Source organism: Chenopodium quinoa, unplaced genomic scaffold (genome assembly GCF_001683475.1).
Source record: "Chenopodium quinoa cultivar QQ74 unplaced genomic scaffold, ASM168347v1, whole genome shotgun sequence".
Lineage (NCBI taxonomy): Eukaryota > Viridiplantae > Streptophyta > Magnoliopsida > Caryophyllales > Amaranthaceae > Chenopodium > Chenopodium quinoa.
In genome coordinates this window covers 100,366-117,118 of record NW_018742597.1, presented here as the reverse complement: position 1 = coordinate 117,118, position 16,753 = coordinate 100,366, and the positions used below count along the sequence as shown (strand labels likewise).

The 16,753-nt window shown below is 34.5% G+C and overlaps 1 protein-coding gene across 2 annotated transcripts; it reads right to left on the bottom strand.

Moving 5' to 3' along the window:
• Positions 1–1,626: 1,626 nt before the first annotated feature.
• Positions 1,627–14,724, bottom strand: LOC110721122 (vacuolar protein sorting-associated protein 35B-like). Of its 2 annotated transcripts, XM_021900251.1 has the most exons (22): positions 14,480–14,724; positions 14,282–14,378; positions 14,081–14,204; positions 12,879–13,064; positions 12,248–12,335; positions 12,000–12,056; positions 11,827–11,916; positions 11,616–11,738; positions 10,724–10,798; positions 10,596–10,655; positions 7,766–7,882; positions 6,617–6,856; positions 6,483–6,548; positions 4,183–4,272; positions 3,947–4,036; positions 3,730–3,819; positions 3,146–3,214; positions 2,971–3,051; positions 2,746–2,853; positions 2,561–2,664; positions 2,344–2,457; positions 1,627–2,214 (listed from the first exon to the last, which is right to left on the bottom strand). In XM_021900251.1, exons 1-22 carry the CDS (start codon positions 14,570–14,572, stop codon positions 2,004–2,006), a joined length of 2,373 nt encoding a protein of 790 aa, XP_021755943.1. In that variant the 5' UTR covers positions 14,573–14,724; the 3' UTR covers positions 1,627–2,003. The 2 variants fall into 2 exon arrangements, with proteins under 2 accessions (XP_021755943.1, XP_021755944.1); XM_021900252.1 differs by lacking the exons at positions 12,879–13,064; positions 14,081–14,204; positions 14,282–14,378; positions 14,480–14,724 and having other exon boundaries at positions 12,000–12,135.
• Between the last annotated feature and the right edge of the window lie 2,029 nt (positions 14,725–16,753).

The window sequence follows — 16,753 nt, the reverse complement described above, 5'->3', positions numbered from 1 at the left end:
AAAAAAATTATAGACAAAGTAAGCATAGGAATAGTGCAAAAGTCAAAGTATGTTTCTTTTATCACATTTATCAATGTACAAACTCAATAATTAATATTGTGATTATTAATAATTAACAAGTTATATAAAAAAAAAAGTTGATATCAAAAAAATGTACTTTAAGACGATTCTAACAATTTTTCACATGACTATATTTTATTGTAACTATAAATTACAAAAGCTACTCAAAATAAAGTTTGTAAGTAGCTTACAAAGATTTCAAAACATGTCAACTAAAAATAAATGGAGGGAGTACTTTTATTTAATCACTAGGTTAGGCTCGTGCGATGCACGATTTTAACAATAATTTTTTGGCTTATTTGTGTGTAATACGTAATATACTTATTTTTTTATTTGAAGAAACGTAGTATAAATTATTTAAATAAAATATAATAAATTGATAAATTAATAGAGTTAAAACTCCACTTCATATAATCTGTATAAAATGTATGAAGTAGAAGGAAAGGTAATGTCTATAGAAAAATAAAATAGTCCAACCACCCTTTTTTTACCTCCATTGGAAATTGTTTAATTTAGTCAATTTAAATATAAAATCTGTTAGGAAAGTGTAGTAAAATGAATTTACCATTTTTAAACTTTAATTTATTTTGAAAAATATTAATGATGACACTATTAATTTTGGCGGGAAAATATTTTATAAGAGATTGATATGTGAATAGTAATGATGTCAACGGTGATTACTTTAGTTATAGTTATAGATTGAAAAGGTAGATACTCGATCCGTCGTCTCAGAATAATTGACACAATTAAACCTAAAACACATGCCAATAATGCACTAATATTACTATTTAATCATTGAAAAGGTAGATGTGCGCGCTATATCTATCCATGTTCGGAGAGTTGTTTTGATTTAGTCTTATTTGGCAGCATTAATGAGCGAATATACGTAAACAAATATTTTTAGAGTTATAAATGTAAGCAAAATATTCTTAATAGTTAAAAAAAAAACGCAATTAATATTAACAAGGACCAATAAGTAAATAAACACTTATGAAAATATAATTGTCTAAACGTTATTTATAAGATTTATCTCAAACTTTTTTTAAGGCAGGAATTTTCAATGGATTAAATTGTTTCTAAGTAGGCTAGGATGTCCCTTTATAAAATTTTGTAAGCTGCCCAACACCGTGTACTACTTCGTACTACTTCGTATTAAGTTATGAATGATACTCCATTGAGAAAAAAGGGAGAAATAGGCACTTTAAGTGCAAACGCCACGCACACCCTTCAGAATGGCTTCTTCCTTCCAACTAGCGGCCGAAGGGGAAGGTGACCATATCCACAGTCACAGCCCCAGCCCCTCCCTATCTCCGGTGATTGTTAACGGTTTTAAAGCTATGCATTGCTGAGCCACAAAGAACGTTGAAACATTGGGTTGATTTTAATTTTATTTTGCTAACCTGTGTTCCAATAGATCGCGATATCAACTTTTAATTCTCATCCTACCAGCTATGTTATAATTCACCACCTTATCAAGATGAGGTGCTTATAACCGATGACAGACAAAAATTACAAATAGATGGGTACGAACGGATTACGGATGTGAAGAAAGAAAAATACTTAAAGGAACTTGAATGAGAAATGAAATCAATTAATCGATCAGTATGTTTCCAAACTTTTTATATATTATTATTACACAGATGCTTACCCAAAAGTTCAACGTCTTCCTAGTCTTCTGAGGGGCCTTATTATGTTAAAAGAAATCAACTCATATAAAAGAGAGAAGAATAAAAGAAAGAAAAAAACAAATCTACATACATCTTGAGCATAGCATACAATTTTGACATTCTGAAAAAAACTATCTTCATCTTGGTCCAGCAAGCAGTATCTTCGTATAGGCTGTCACAGCATCCTTGTCCATTACAGTTATATTTACTTGGAACTTGGCTTAACTAACTTGCAAAATACAATTAGACCTTCATACACGGATCGGACGTGCATAGTCATAGCTTAACTGGATCGTACTTTTCACCCATTACACCTCCTTTCTGTTTCTGGAATTGGATATACCGCAAAGTGCTGTTAAAAAAGGCAGTGGCGGCTATATCGGGAGTTGATGTGTCACTTTGCATTTCAGTTCTTATCAACTCTACAAGGCCTTGGATTGCTGAACTTGTAACTTTTGGATTTCCCTTCTCGAAGAAGTAGAGATACCTAGTCGTGAGTTTAACATTTGACACATCAGAACTAGAGATTAAACAAAAAGGCAAAGAATGCACAAGAGGATTAAAAGACCACAGAAGCATAAGATAGCATGGCAGTATTTTTCTCAGAGCAACTAACTTGTTCAGAATTTCAACAAACAAGGTAACTGGTCCACTACTTCCACGTGTCACATTTGCCATCTGTTGAGCAGCATTTGCAATCCGCAAAGAACGCTTGAGGCATAGCAAGACCCTGATATCATCACAGATAAAACTCTTAGCACAGAAACAGATTTCAAATGTGATGAGAAAACTCAAAAGGCATGTAGGCATTTAGCAAAGAAAAAGTGTTGTACCTTTCTCCATCCTTGATACCATCTTGATCATCCGCCCAAAAGAGATGAGAGCATGCATAAACGGCTCTGCATTGGTCGGCCTTCTTCAAAAGTTTTGCAGAGTACTGAAATAAAAATGTTAACAGCTGTGAGGAAACAGAAAATCAGCTTCATAGAGATTGGTTTATGCATTAGGAGAGTTGTACCCCTGTTGCCTTATGTGTCAGAGTATCTCTGTTCTCCACACCAAACACATTCATCCTTTGTAGAGTACCAATTATAAGATGGATGGCTGTAAATTGTGCTTTGGAGTCCTAAATTAACAACAGAAACATTCATGAGTATACAGTTTGAACAAATCGTGGAACTCTTCTTCTCAAGTAAATAAATAGTTTACTAATTTAGATGAAAAGGAAGAAAAACAAAATCACCGCAATGTCTTCTTCATAGAGAATAAATGCTTGGGTAAAAAATTCATATGCTATTGGCTCAAGGTCACAATCGCTGGCAGCCTATAGTATCAAAAAAGAACGTCAAATGCATGTTAAAAATGCTACCATGGTTAATTTGATAGCTCATAAATATATATTTGGCCTGTTACCACACCTCAGCACATTGCAAATACAGCCTCAATGCAAGATCAGGGGATGGAACAGATGAAAGAGCCTCTATAGTCTGAAACCATAAAATTACAAATCAAAGCATAGAAATCACCCAATCAGTGTTGCCATTATGAAGTAAGAAATCCTGGCAAAAAGACAGTAATGCAAAACGTAGGAAATCATTCCTTTATTGTAGATTTAAAACAATAATTTTCTTGATATGAAATAATATGCATTCAGTAAATAAGATGCAGAGAAGGAAAAAAAAAAGAACATGTTGGCCTACTTGTTTTTCAGCTACAAGAAATTTAGAACCTTTGTTATTTTACAAAAAAATATTAATTTGTGTTCTACCAATTATGAAATGAGTAAGAGAGATGACTGCAGTTGGAGAAAGAAACATACTTGGTATTAATTTTTTCTGCTCATCTGTTCCAATGTGGATTTTATTTTTTTATTTTTTTTTGGCCTACAACTTAATATTTAATACCCTCACTATAGAGAATGACAGTAGTTTTTGTCACGATCACCTTCATCCTCCCCTAGTCTTCCACTTTGATCTACATAACTGTGCTACTAAAAAGATACCTGATTCATTAACCGGAATATTTTTTTAGGCGACACAGGTGCCTCTTCCCCATCTGCCTCACCGTCTTGACCTTGTAACCGCCTGACCAACTGATCACAAAATATATCATAATGGCATAACAATAATCCTTCAGATTCAGCACACAGATACAGAAATATCAAATACTATACATAACTAAATCAAATTAAATAAACAAAACAGTAGAAAAATAAAAACCTTTAGTGCAGAAAAAACAAGAGGTGAAACAGTGAAGGGTAACCGCCTTTGTCCTCCTGTCATGATATGTCTCTGCACAGTACATATAATCTGACAGAAAAAACATCATGAGAAGTCTTTTTGATGAATAGTGAGCTTGAATTCAATGAAGCCTAAGAAGACAGCTGTTACGAAAGATACCACATTTCACTTTTTCTTCTGGGGGGAGGAGTGAATAACCATGAAGAACTTATTACCTTTAACATCTCATCAGGGTCATCATTATATAGCATGTGGATAAGACGCGCAACAGAATTCTGTTCTTCGCTGAAATCCTCTTCATCTAGCTATTGGCAGAAAAGTAAGAAAGAAAAACATATATCAGCCATTTGATGAAACCCTAAAATAAGAAGAAAAAGAAACATTGTCCAAAAATCAATGGTGCCTTAATTATTACATAGTTTATATATTTATTCAGAGAATAATGAAACAAAAGGGAATTTATCTACTGATTCTCTTAGCTGGTGTTTAGCTCACTATTTTCATTCCCTTTCCTCTGTATTAGTGTCCAACAGACAACTATGTCTATACTAACTTCCGACCTCTAATCCCTGGCTTCAATACCAAATTTGCCATGGCTTCCACCACAGCACTTTCACCACTACCACCATAGCCTCCATCATCAACTCTTAAGTCTTAACCGCTTATAATCACTATTACCAACAACTGGATTTATTTACCAAAGCCGACACTGGGGACTGCCTGGGAACCTACCTCCGATTAAAGTTCCCAAGTGCCTTTCCTTTTTGCTTATCTCTCTTTCTAACTATGAACCAAACAACCCCTTAAGATTATGAGATGGTTGTTGACTTGTTGCCACAAAAATTAGAGATTAATGCAGCCTTGGAGCAGCTACACTCTGTTGATTATGACAAATGCCTGCGGCAAAGTTAAACAAAAAAAGGTAACTAGGGAATTTCCGAGGGATTTTTTTAGACTTGGCTAAGAACATATTTTACACACTGTTGTTGACTGATTCTACAAAGAACTTGGCTAAGAACATATTTTCAAGCTTAAGAATTTACAAACTTCACCTGGAGATAATACTGCTCAATTAGGGGTAATTAATGCTCTTCTATTTAAGCATGGTTCAGTCAAGCTGAGAGAGCAAAGATAAAATCCCACCCTTACAGAATGTATCTGTTCGGTAGACCAAGTAAAGATCATGTCAGGCAATTACATGTATCTGTTTGGCATCACCTACGAGGCTATGATACATCACTTGATTCCAATGGAAAACTGAGCTTATAATGAGGAACATGAGAAGATGCTGGCTTATAAAGTCACCAGCACGGAAGTGCAGTGATACCAAGTGGTAAGTTTTAATGCTTAGAAATTTAAGAGATTATTGGTAGATAATTTTTGTAATGGAGGAATTGATCTCAACAGGAAAACTTCTCATATCACAACATCTCAATGTCATCACAGTTATGGTTAAAAAGAAAAAAGTTTACAAAATAAAGCCACTACAACAAAATTCTTAATAGACACCTATGTTTTCACACTGATTATGAGGGTACCTCTATTTTAAACTTTAGTTATTTACAAAGTTTATGTTCCCATTCTAAAACTTGCACAACACACACATTTATGTAAGGATTTTAGCAATTAATATCTAAACAATACGTGTTTTTCATAATACTAAGTAAGCAAGGATGAAGATAAAGCACGGAGTTGTATCTTGCTTGACAAAAAAAAGTAGCCTAGATGAGGCATTAATAGAGTTAATTAAGACTACCCTATGTAATGAAGAATATCACCGACCCTCTGTAGAGCATATTCAGGCCTCTGCTAAACCTTCTTACGTCTGGAGTTGAGAGGTCAAACAAGAATTTTATACAACTAAGAACTCTCATTCCAATCCTGATAAGTGGGTGCAACAAATCAGTACTGGTGAGAACTTTTCAGTTAGGAACATAGATGGTTGGTATCACCTACGAGGCTAATATATATGCAAAGGAGAAAAGATTAATTGGACTATTTGATTTAGCATGGGTGTCAAGCCCAAATTTCTCTGGTACATTAGTTAGTTTTGCAGATGAGGATATTGGCTCATCTACTACTGGTATACTGCACCTCAAAGTTGTAGTTTCTACATTGTTCTAGAATGTCAAGGTTTAAATTTAACATGATGTAGTTAGCCGAATTTATGAGGAATGAGTCAATGGTTTACCAAGTGCAAAAAACAAGAAAGTAATCTTTAGATTAAGAGCACCTTAAAAAGCTAGAAAGTGAAGCCTTAAAAAGCAGGTACATTTGGATCAGGATGCAACTTCAGAGCAGATATAGAACATGATTCGAGGTACACTCATAGGTTTGGTTTTAAAACAATAGTGCACAAGTCAGGTGTTTAGGTTGAATACCAAACTAAAGCATGGATGCCAGTTTAGAGTTCCCATGTATGCCCAAGACCTTTGTAAAGATTATCAAGTTAGATATATGTGATTTTATACTTTTACTGAAAGAGAAAAAAAAGGGAATTAAAAAGAAATCTAACCTCATCCACTGAGATTCCATCTGTATCTTTGATAAGTCCCTTGATCAACTCGAATAGTGCCTCTACCTGCAAAAGAATGAACCTCAAATCTAGAAATTATACTGATCATAGATGAGAAGAGCAGAGGATCGTACCTGGTCAGCAGTGGAAATGCAAGTGTAATTCTTTAAGATGTTTTGTATGATAACCATTGCCATAATTTTGTTGGTGTCATTATCAAGGTAGTCCATGATGCGGGGATAATTAGAAAGTGTAAGTGCTGTAACTGCATCATTATACTTGTCCAGTGGAGCACTTAGTAGTGCAATAATCTGTTTTGTTGCTCGGCTGTCTTCAAGCTTTGGCTTCCCTGAAAGTTTCCTGACACATGCACCCTGCATAGAAACAACTCGATCAAATTGATTAACAAAAGTAAAGTTTCACACAAAGAGGTCCAATGTGTTTATATAGTGTAATGGACTAACCTAAGGAGGGACAATATGGGTAGTCTAGTATTATTACTTTACTAGGCTAATAGTCCTTATTAAAATTGAGAGGGAGGGGAAAGAAAACAGTAGGCAGAATTTTGGAGTAAATCCTTAGAGAGTTGTGACCTCAAGTCACTATTTTGAGAGTAGTGACCTCAAGTCACTATTTTGAGAGTGGTGATCAAAAGTCACTAATAGAGTGACCTCAAGTCACTATTTTGAGAGTGGTGATCAAAAGTCACTAATAGAGATTGGCATCGTAAAGTTGCTAGCTTGTACAAATCCCTGCTTTTCAACATTTACAATCAAAGATTCGATCTTTTCCCTTTGTATTCTGCGTTAATGGTGTGTCTGATAGTCCAGCAAGCATGAGTCTATTACATGTAGTTTACGGAATACTAGATTAGCTGTTGACTTAAAGCTACTTCCTCGGTTTCATATTAGTTGACACATAGACGCAGGGAAGTATTCACATAACTTTGATTTCCTTTTGTGATTCATACTTGACAAAAAACAGGGATAGTGCTACATTCGTTCCAATGCATCTTTTTCAAATATAATCTTTTCTTTTTTTTCTTATTTATAATCAGAGATATGTGTTAGCACACGTGCCCAAGGACAAGTGTCAACTAAATTGAAATGGAGGAAGTACATCAGATCATGAGTTAAGCAAGTATAATCAAAGGTCATGTCTGATTGTCCACTTTTTAAATTCTAAGATACATTTCAAGTGGGAACATCAAAATGCAAACCTAAGGGCAACAAGCACAATGAGTTACTCCGAAGAAAACAAAAGGTTTCTTTGTTTAAACATACCAGAACTAGATCCACGTAATCCAGGCGATCAGGGTGAACACGGAGAGTGAACATAAGAAGAGAGGTGTATAGAGTGATGGCTCCAACAATTGGCATGTCAATTTGTGCCTCGATAATCTGAAAGTGAAATAATATACGTAGTATATCAAATTTTCAAGATGCTTTGAAGCAAAATAAATAGAGAAGCTTTAGAACAGCTTTATGCATCCAGATTGTGATAAAAGACAATTCCACGAGAGAAATAAAATTACACAATGAAAGAAGTGAAGGAAAGAGAGAAAATGAAAACAAAAAAGTAAGCTACCATTATAAACCAAGCCCTTCACCTCAACACACAAACATACCCTATGAAAAGTCCAAGCCAAGGAGCAGAAAAATAAAAACAATAAGAGATATGTTCCCTAGGCTTTTGCTTTTCCAAAGGGTAGATCCTGGATTGTTAGATGCACATATTAATTCAAGTAAGACACACCCAAGAGAGAAAGTAGCAAACACCAAAAGTGGCATGTAGTATAAAAGAGCAACATAATGTAATTAGCAAGCGTTAACAAATAGTCAGTTATCAGATAAACTATATTTTAATAGGGCATCTGGAGGGTTTGAATAAGACATCAGGAAAGGTAGGAAAAGGACATGGAGGGATCCATTTTCTTCCCCCTTTAAAGTGAACAGATCCCTCTATTGTTGGAGACATTTGAAAGAGCTCTCTTTCCCTTACCTCACCTCCCTTTCTCTTTCCCCCTTCCCTTCACTATTGCTAATCAAACATAGTGATAGAGAATTTTACAGGTGTAGGTTTAACATACCCCAAAAAGGATGTCCATCAAAATGGTACCGAGAGTTGTACCAAGGATTGTACAGCAACACTTATCCTAAAAGAATGATGTTCTATGAATTCACTGACAAACTTGTTAGAACCCCTAGTAAAGTCTGTCCATAACCTTCTATTAGTATGTAGGAAGAAATTTCCTGATCTATTAGTATGTAGGAAGAAATTCCCTGATCTATGTCCATAACCTTCTACTAGTATGTAGGAAGAAATTCCCTGATCTATGTCCATCATATATAATTTTAATGTGAAGAGAGCATGCAGCAAAATTATATATCTATACTAGGTTACCCCGAAGGACTAGATTCTTATAATGACCAACAATCCTTGGTCCTTAACTTACTCCCTCCCAAGTCCCACCCAACAACAAATATAGAGTGAGGAAAAAGAAAGGAAGGAGTCCGAAAAGAAGAGGTGGGGAGAAGGGGGTGGTAAAACAAGCATGAAAATTTTCAGCATTACTCTAATCCTACTCCATCTTGCCCCACCTCAAACTAAGTTTCTTATTTCACATATTAAGAGCTCTAAGCAAGATGGCATTAAAAGTTTCACAACAAACTTTGCTATGAAGTGAAGCCTCTATCAACAGAGCAACTCGGTAGTAGCCAGAGTAACTCAGTAAGTGATGCACTGGTCTTAAGCAGCTTACTTAGGCGTCGTTTTTCCATTAAGGGTATTAAGCCTATACTTGGATGATGGTTACTCATTTTAAACCAACCAGGTACCCAAAAATTCAAATTCATAACAACTTTTATACCCACCTCTCAATTCCTTGACATGCAGCGCGGCCAGCGCCACACAAACTTCACTAGCGACCACTAATTAGCCTTTTCTCTCATCCACCAAGAAGGCAAGATCCCATCAGTCCCAGTCTCTCTATCTCGCCTTTCTTGGCCCCAAACCCACGAGCACCAACACCCACACCTAATACCGCTTCAATCCTTCCATAGTGCTAGCAACACCCACTCTCTCCCCCTACCAACAATTCTTAGTTTCTTCCATACACCCACTGAACAGAGATGTCGTTCATTGGCATACTCACATTAAAGACACAATCCACTTTTTGTGTCTCGTCAGCTATCCAGATCAAGCAAACTTGGATTCCTCCTGCCGCACATTGCACAATCCTGGGTTACTTATGCCTCTAAAAGTTGCCGGACCACTCATATCTACAAAGTTAGCACCATACCTTATCTCATCTCCCAGTGTTTGAATTGTCACTACCTTTGATTTCTTTGAGGCAAAATTAGTTGAAAATGTATCAACAAGCAAGGAAATCACAGGATAGATCTCTGTTGAGGCTATTATTACTGTGGAAAAAAAAAAAAAAAAAAGATAACTAAACAGTTTCTACTTTTTTCCTAATAGCTTCTTATCTTTCCTTCGCTACCAGTTGCCTTTTGCTTATAGAGATTTAAATATGAGATGGAACAAACCTAGCAGACATAGAGTTGATTGCCTAAGACTAAAAAATGAAGGAAAATAAGGGATATGGTAGCAGCTATGGACTTATGGAGGTTAGGTGAGAGTAAAAGAAAGTTAAGAAGCTATAACACTAAACAAATGTATTAAAAAAATTATGACATAGATAAAATTCTTTGCAAGTTGCTACATTCTATCTAGCTATTCTGCAAGTACTGCAAATTTTCAGAAAAAATTGTTTCATTTCTTCAAAAGATAAGCCACTAGATAAGACTGGGGCAACAAGTCAGCTTGATCATATAGAAAGTAGCAATAATATTTTTATTTTTTTTTAAAATAGGCTTTCAAGTCTCAACACTAAAAGTGCTTTGTATTTCAAGAACACTAAATTATTAAATTCCAACTGCAAACAACATATATACTCATAAGTTATATTGCAAGCAGCATTCTATTTGCCTAAGTCAACTCATAGCAGCAACTTAAGCATTAAATCACTTGACTAAGTAAATAAATAAAGCACACATGCAAAAAAAAAACAGCACAGCACATCTGTATGAGGATATTAAATTCAGTATCTACCTTTCCAATGGCATTGTTTAATTTAGCAAAAGCTTCCACTTGCAGGAAATCAGGTAATACCTGCAAAACACTTATAGTCAACAAGCTGATAACATCAAAAACAATAAGGTAAGACAGTGATAACTTACTTCTATACTTGATGCAGCATAGTTTGAAAGTCTCTCCATTAGCTGAGATAGCACAGTTTTGATGTCAACTGTCGGCTGAAAATAAAACACTTTGTAAGGAAGTGATGAAGTGTCATTTAGATAGAAACTTTAATGAAAGCAACAATTAAGAATCCACTATCATTTTTTCAAATCATGGAATACATAAACAAAATATCGATCCTATTCCTTAACCCTTCAAACACCCCTAGGCTTTAGACAAAGAAGTCAACAAACTTCAGTTAAAACTTAAAAGTGTTTGGGCCAGCAAGATTTAACAAGGAAGACATTGGAAGTTAGAACAGAGTTTACACTCCAAACAATGATGGTGGTATAGTTTTCTTGAGCTTGGAACTGGTGAGTAAATTTTTTTCCAGGAAGTTCTCTTTGTCTTCCATGAAGAAGAATGTAACTTTTGAGTATATTGAAAAACAATAATATATCAGGCATTATTCAAGAGCTTCCCTGTCTTCAACCAAGCCTCTTGAGTGACTGCTAAGGTCTGTTTGCTTCATCTTACTTAATCTTACTGGGACTTATTTCTAAAAAAGCTTAAGGCGTTACTGTTGTTTTGATATTGTTACTTTTCTCTCCTGCTCTGGAGTATAAATTACTTGAATGAGTTTTATGGCTTGTATCTAGATGTTTCCCAGCCAAAGGTCTTAAAAACCTTCCAAGCAGAAGGCCTTAGCCATCTTTCCTTGGTTTTAGTGGCAGATGAAATGTTAATTCGTTGAGGATTGTTCCAAACAAGCAAAACAAATTAAACAAAAAGAACAAAGTGTGCTTCCAGATACAGAATAATCGAACACATCCTGGGGATAGGGTTTGAGGATCAGAACAATCTATATTGGGCAGGCATATTAATTACTACCTGAAGCTGAGGACAAGCAGCTAATAATACGTCAAGCGTTTGCAAGTGATACTCATCTGGAAAAACTTGGATTATACAGTCCATCAAATAATGTTGTGCAAGCTCATCTTTAGAATTTACAACCTATAACATGATTTGAACAGAAAATTTGAGAGGATAGCTAATATAGCATTATAGAAAATGACAATTAAGGAGAACACCATGTTCCAACCTGCTCTAGGATTCTGGGGAGAACAGTATCTCTGTACATTTCAAGATCAACACCCTCTATTTGACTTAGTATATGCAAATTCTTCCCAACCTAGTCAATTATCAGGCAAAAAATTAAAATCTCATTAATAGCTGAAAATCCAAGAAGAACTCACTTCAGGAAAATGAGATTACAAGATCACGAAGCTCATTCCTCTCCTTTTCTCGTTTCTCTTTTACCCGAGCAGACCCCTGCAGACCAGAAAGCTTGATTGAAGTCCTCAACTCAGGATCAAGAAAGAACATGAATCATTTACAAGCACCAAAACACCTGCATGGCCAAACATCATGTCCTTATGAGACATTCTTACCTTTATGGCATGCAAGTACAATGGTGCCAAGCATAACATAATACTAGCATATACAGTCATGGATAAACAAACCTGATGCTGCAAACGAACCCAAAGTTTATTCATCTCTGTGAAGTTTTGCAGCACAAAATCCACAGCATCCATCACTGAATCTCCAACTCTGAATTAAAATATGTAAGAGTTAAAGTAGTTGCCAGTAAAAAAAATTAAAAAAAAAAAAAAAACTCTAAAATACGGTGAGGACAGACTCATAGCCCAGCCCACTGTTGGGTCTACAGGAGGGGTTATAGCCAATAAGAGGAAGAGGTGGATAAAAGGCCTTGCTACAGAGTTGATGAGACAACAAAATCAAAAGATGATACAGTCATTTAGTCATCAAAAGATGAAGCAAAATCAAAATCATGTTCCTCCTTAGCACATTAGTGATCCACAAACACCTTCACAATACAAGTGTAAATTAAGAAAATTAATGAATTATTCTACTACTGTGTAGCTCTTTATAAAACATTAGCAGAATTAGTCATGCATGCATGATAAGACTAGAAGATTGTCTCTAGTGGCTTGACAAACAAAGGTTCACAAGAAATCATTTACAAAAACATATTTTATCTACTTAATTGTTCTCTGTCAAAGCTACCTCCTTATAAGAACAAGCTGTTTGCAAATAAATCGTATTTAAACAAGAGAGTAAACAGACACCTACCCTTCATTCTCAGAACCAATATCAGGAAGCTTGTCTCTTGTGACTTGACAAAGGTAGCTCCTCAAGAAAAGACCACGAATAGGATGTTGAACAGAACGACACATCTCAACAAGGTCTTTCAGAAGATCTTTACAGGAAGCCTCATTCGATTTGAGATAAACAGAACCCACAGTACAAAGCAGGTAGCTGGTGATTTGACATCAAATTTCCCAATATCACTCCAACATTAAAACAAAATTAGAAAACAAAATGAATTCCAATCAAGCATCAGTATAAATGCCAATATGCAGCTATAGTTTCAATGCAATGGTGAACAATTGTACAAAGCGCAAGCTAGAGACTGAAATAAGCACTTAAAGCAGTACAGCTTAAACCATCATCACTATGGAGTTTAGTTTTTCAAATTTAGTTCAAAGAAACCACCCTGAGATAAGCACTTAAAGCGGTACAGCTTGAACCATCATCACTACACTTTCAAAATAGACAACAAAGTGTTGGGTTTACATTTCAATTCAAAGAATTTGAGAAAGTTGCCCACATTTCACTAGAAACAAGTGAATAGTTTCTTCAAATTTAGTTCGAAGAAAACACATCATTACAAAGACAAAGAAACTTGCTGAGTTCTTTTTTTAGAAACACGAATCAAATGTAGAAAGTTTCTAATTTGATAGCATAACAATATACTGCTTGGCTTACAAGGCAATGCTTCAAAAATAGCATGACAACCTCTACAAGAATGACAGAACATTAGAAAACACGTACACACTGCCTACGTTAGATATAAACAGCTAAAAACCATCTCATTGATAAGCATTGTATCATGTAAAACAAACAAAAGACTGTTAACAGAAGCCCATAAATACAAGTCCGCCTATCTAAACACAAAGATAAATTTACCTAATATAAGAACCAGCTAGTTTCGGAAACCGTAGCATAAAACATTCTCAATTTAATTTACTAACTTTGTTTCATTTCACTCATTCTCAGTTTCAATATTTCTCTAGAGTTTTAATATCAGTATTTCAGGATTAGAACAACCAGTAACTACACCATCCTAATGCATCAAAAGACGGCGAAAATTTCAAAGTCAAATCAAATTTACTCCATGATCAGCCATATAATTGTTAAAATCTCCATAGCATTTCCCCAATAACAACATTCAATACACAATTACGAAAATGAGTTCATAGATTAAGACTTACAGACGTGGTAACACATTGCCAGCGTGCTGAACAAGTTCATAGAGATCAGAAACTGAAAGACCATGCCTGCTCTCATCCTTAAAGAACAATTCCAGCTTCCTCAATTCGTCGAAAGCTCGCATATCTTCCAAAACACAATTTAAAAAATCAGAAAAATTTATAAAAATCTGCAAAAATTCATACAAACAATAGATTACTCACAGAGTTCGAAATACTTGTGAGGAGAAAGTTTAGAGGTTCGGAGCTCCGAAAGCATTTGAGCGGAGTACTTGAGAGCTTCTCTAAGATTATCCGAATCCTAAAATTGAATTTACAACCAAAATCAAGCAAAATTAAAAAGAAAAATTGGAATGCTTTGAATCTGATCCAGTAGAATAGCGAATATTGGAGGAAATTAACCACAGCACGAAGCATGAAGAAGGCGTTCTGTTGAACAGCGGCGATTCCTTCAGCAAGCCATTTTTCTTCGTCTTCGATTCCTTCGACCATCATTTTCTCTCTCTCTCTTGCTCTGAGAATTGGGCGGAAACAGCTCAGCTGAGGAGAGAGAAGGAGTTGGTTGTGTTTGAAAGATGAAGTTTGATAATGTTACTTGGGGTTTCAGGGAGACGGAGTCACTGTTGCGGAGAATGATCAAAACTTCAAAATTATTGCTCGGGGTGTACACCGGTCCAAAACCGGACCGGACCTGTTTGGACCGGGGACTTGAATTGGGTAATTATGAGGACCGGGGACGGACCTGAATTAACAGGTCCGGTTCCGGGCCAGACCTGAAAAATCAGGTCCGGTCCGGGTTTGGACCTGAATGGACCTGTTTTGTGTCTTTTTCGTTTTTTTTTTAATACAAAACCTGTTGGACCTGCATATGGACCTGTTTTTGTGATTTTTAGACCTGTTGCATAGTTTAATAATTACATACAAACCAAAATTATCAATTACAAAACTACATAAAGTCTATAAAGTCCCGATTCTCAAACACCAAAAATACAAATGAGTCCACCGAAAATACAAATAAGTCCACGAAAACTCAGTTTCAATTTTTCAGAGTTTGGTTTTCTTCTTTTTTTTTTTTTTTTTTTTTTTAATTACGATTTTCCCGGGTTTCAGGTCCGGACCTGAAAACCCCGGGTTTGGACCGGATCCGGACCGGGACCGGGAACCTGGATTTTTAAGAACCGGGACCGGACCTGAATCAACAGGTCCGGGTCAGGTCCGGTCCGGTTCAGGTCGGTTCAGGTCCGGTTTCAGGTCCGGGCCCATTTTTGTACACCCCTAATTGCTCCATTTAATTTACAGTAATTTTTTTAATTAGCTGAAATTACCATAGAGTTAAATAACAACATTACAACCTTTCAAAAAAAAAAATTACTTCTTCTGGTTTTCCATAGACTCTTTTTATTATAGACATCTTTTGTGATTTATAAGTAAGAAAAAAGACAGTCATAATAAATCCAGCTAGATTCATATCGATATTACTTTTCAAATTATAAGTTTTATGTGTGGCCACTGGCCAATCACATGATGTAACCACATTTGTTTATAAGAAATAAGTAGCCACAATTTATAAGAATAAGTAGCCACAGTAAGTTTTACAGCTAGATTCACAAATCATTAATATAAGTAGCCACAATTATTACTATTATCGCATTATTATCATTAATTATTTATTTATTTATTATTATTATTATTATCATTATTATCGCATTGTTATTATTATTATTATCATCATTATTATTAATATTAAAATTATTATTATTATTGCATTTTATTATTATTATTATTATTATTATTTGATTTTTTAAATATTTTTTTACTCTTTTAATAACATTATAAATGTTTTAAATAATATAAAATATTAATTATTATTAGTTATCATTATCAATTAATATTATATATTAATTATTATTATGATTATTATTATTATTATTATTATTATTATTATTATAAAATATTATTTATTATTATTATTAAATATTAATTATTATTATCTATAAATATTAGTTATTATTATTATTATTAAATATTATTAATTATTATTATTACTTTTAAGCAGAGTAGAGCAGAACAGGGCAGAGCAAAGCAGCTCAAAAGAACAGGGCCTAAGACTGTTCTCTTCTCCTTATAAAAATAGTTTTAGTGTAGTAAAAATAATTTCATTTTAGTAAAAATAAGTTCAATTCAGTAAAATTAAATTTTGTACAGTAAAAATAATTTTACTCAGTTCACTAAAATTAATTTCAATACAGTGAAAATAATTTCAATTTAGTAAAAAAATCGGTAATTTTAAAGAAGAAGGATTCAATGAATATAATTTTAGTTCAATAATACTTCGTAATAATTTAAGTTCAGCAAAAAAAAATTTCATTTCTGTAAAAACTAATTCCAAGTCAACAAAAATAAGTTGAATAGAACTGGGTCTAACATCAATTAATTAAAAAAAAAATATATATATATATATATATACTTCCTCTATTTTTTTAAAGTTGCAACAATTCTCTTTTCATGCTTGTTGATGCATATTTTCAATCGTTAATGTTGTTTCAATGAATACTACAAGAAGGGGGGGGGGGGGGAGCGTTGAATTGTAGTATGACAGATTTGTCAAACTTTTTTGCGAAAATAAAAACAAGTAAGCTTAAGAAACTGAAGTGTAAGAGAGATTTTACGTGTAAA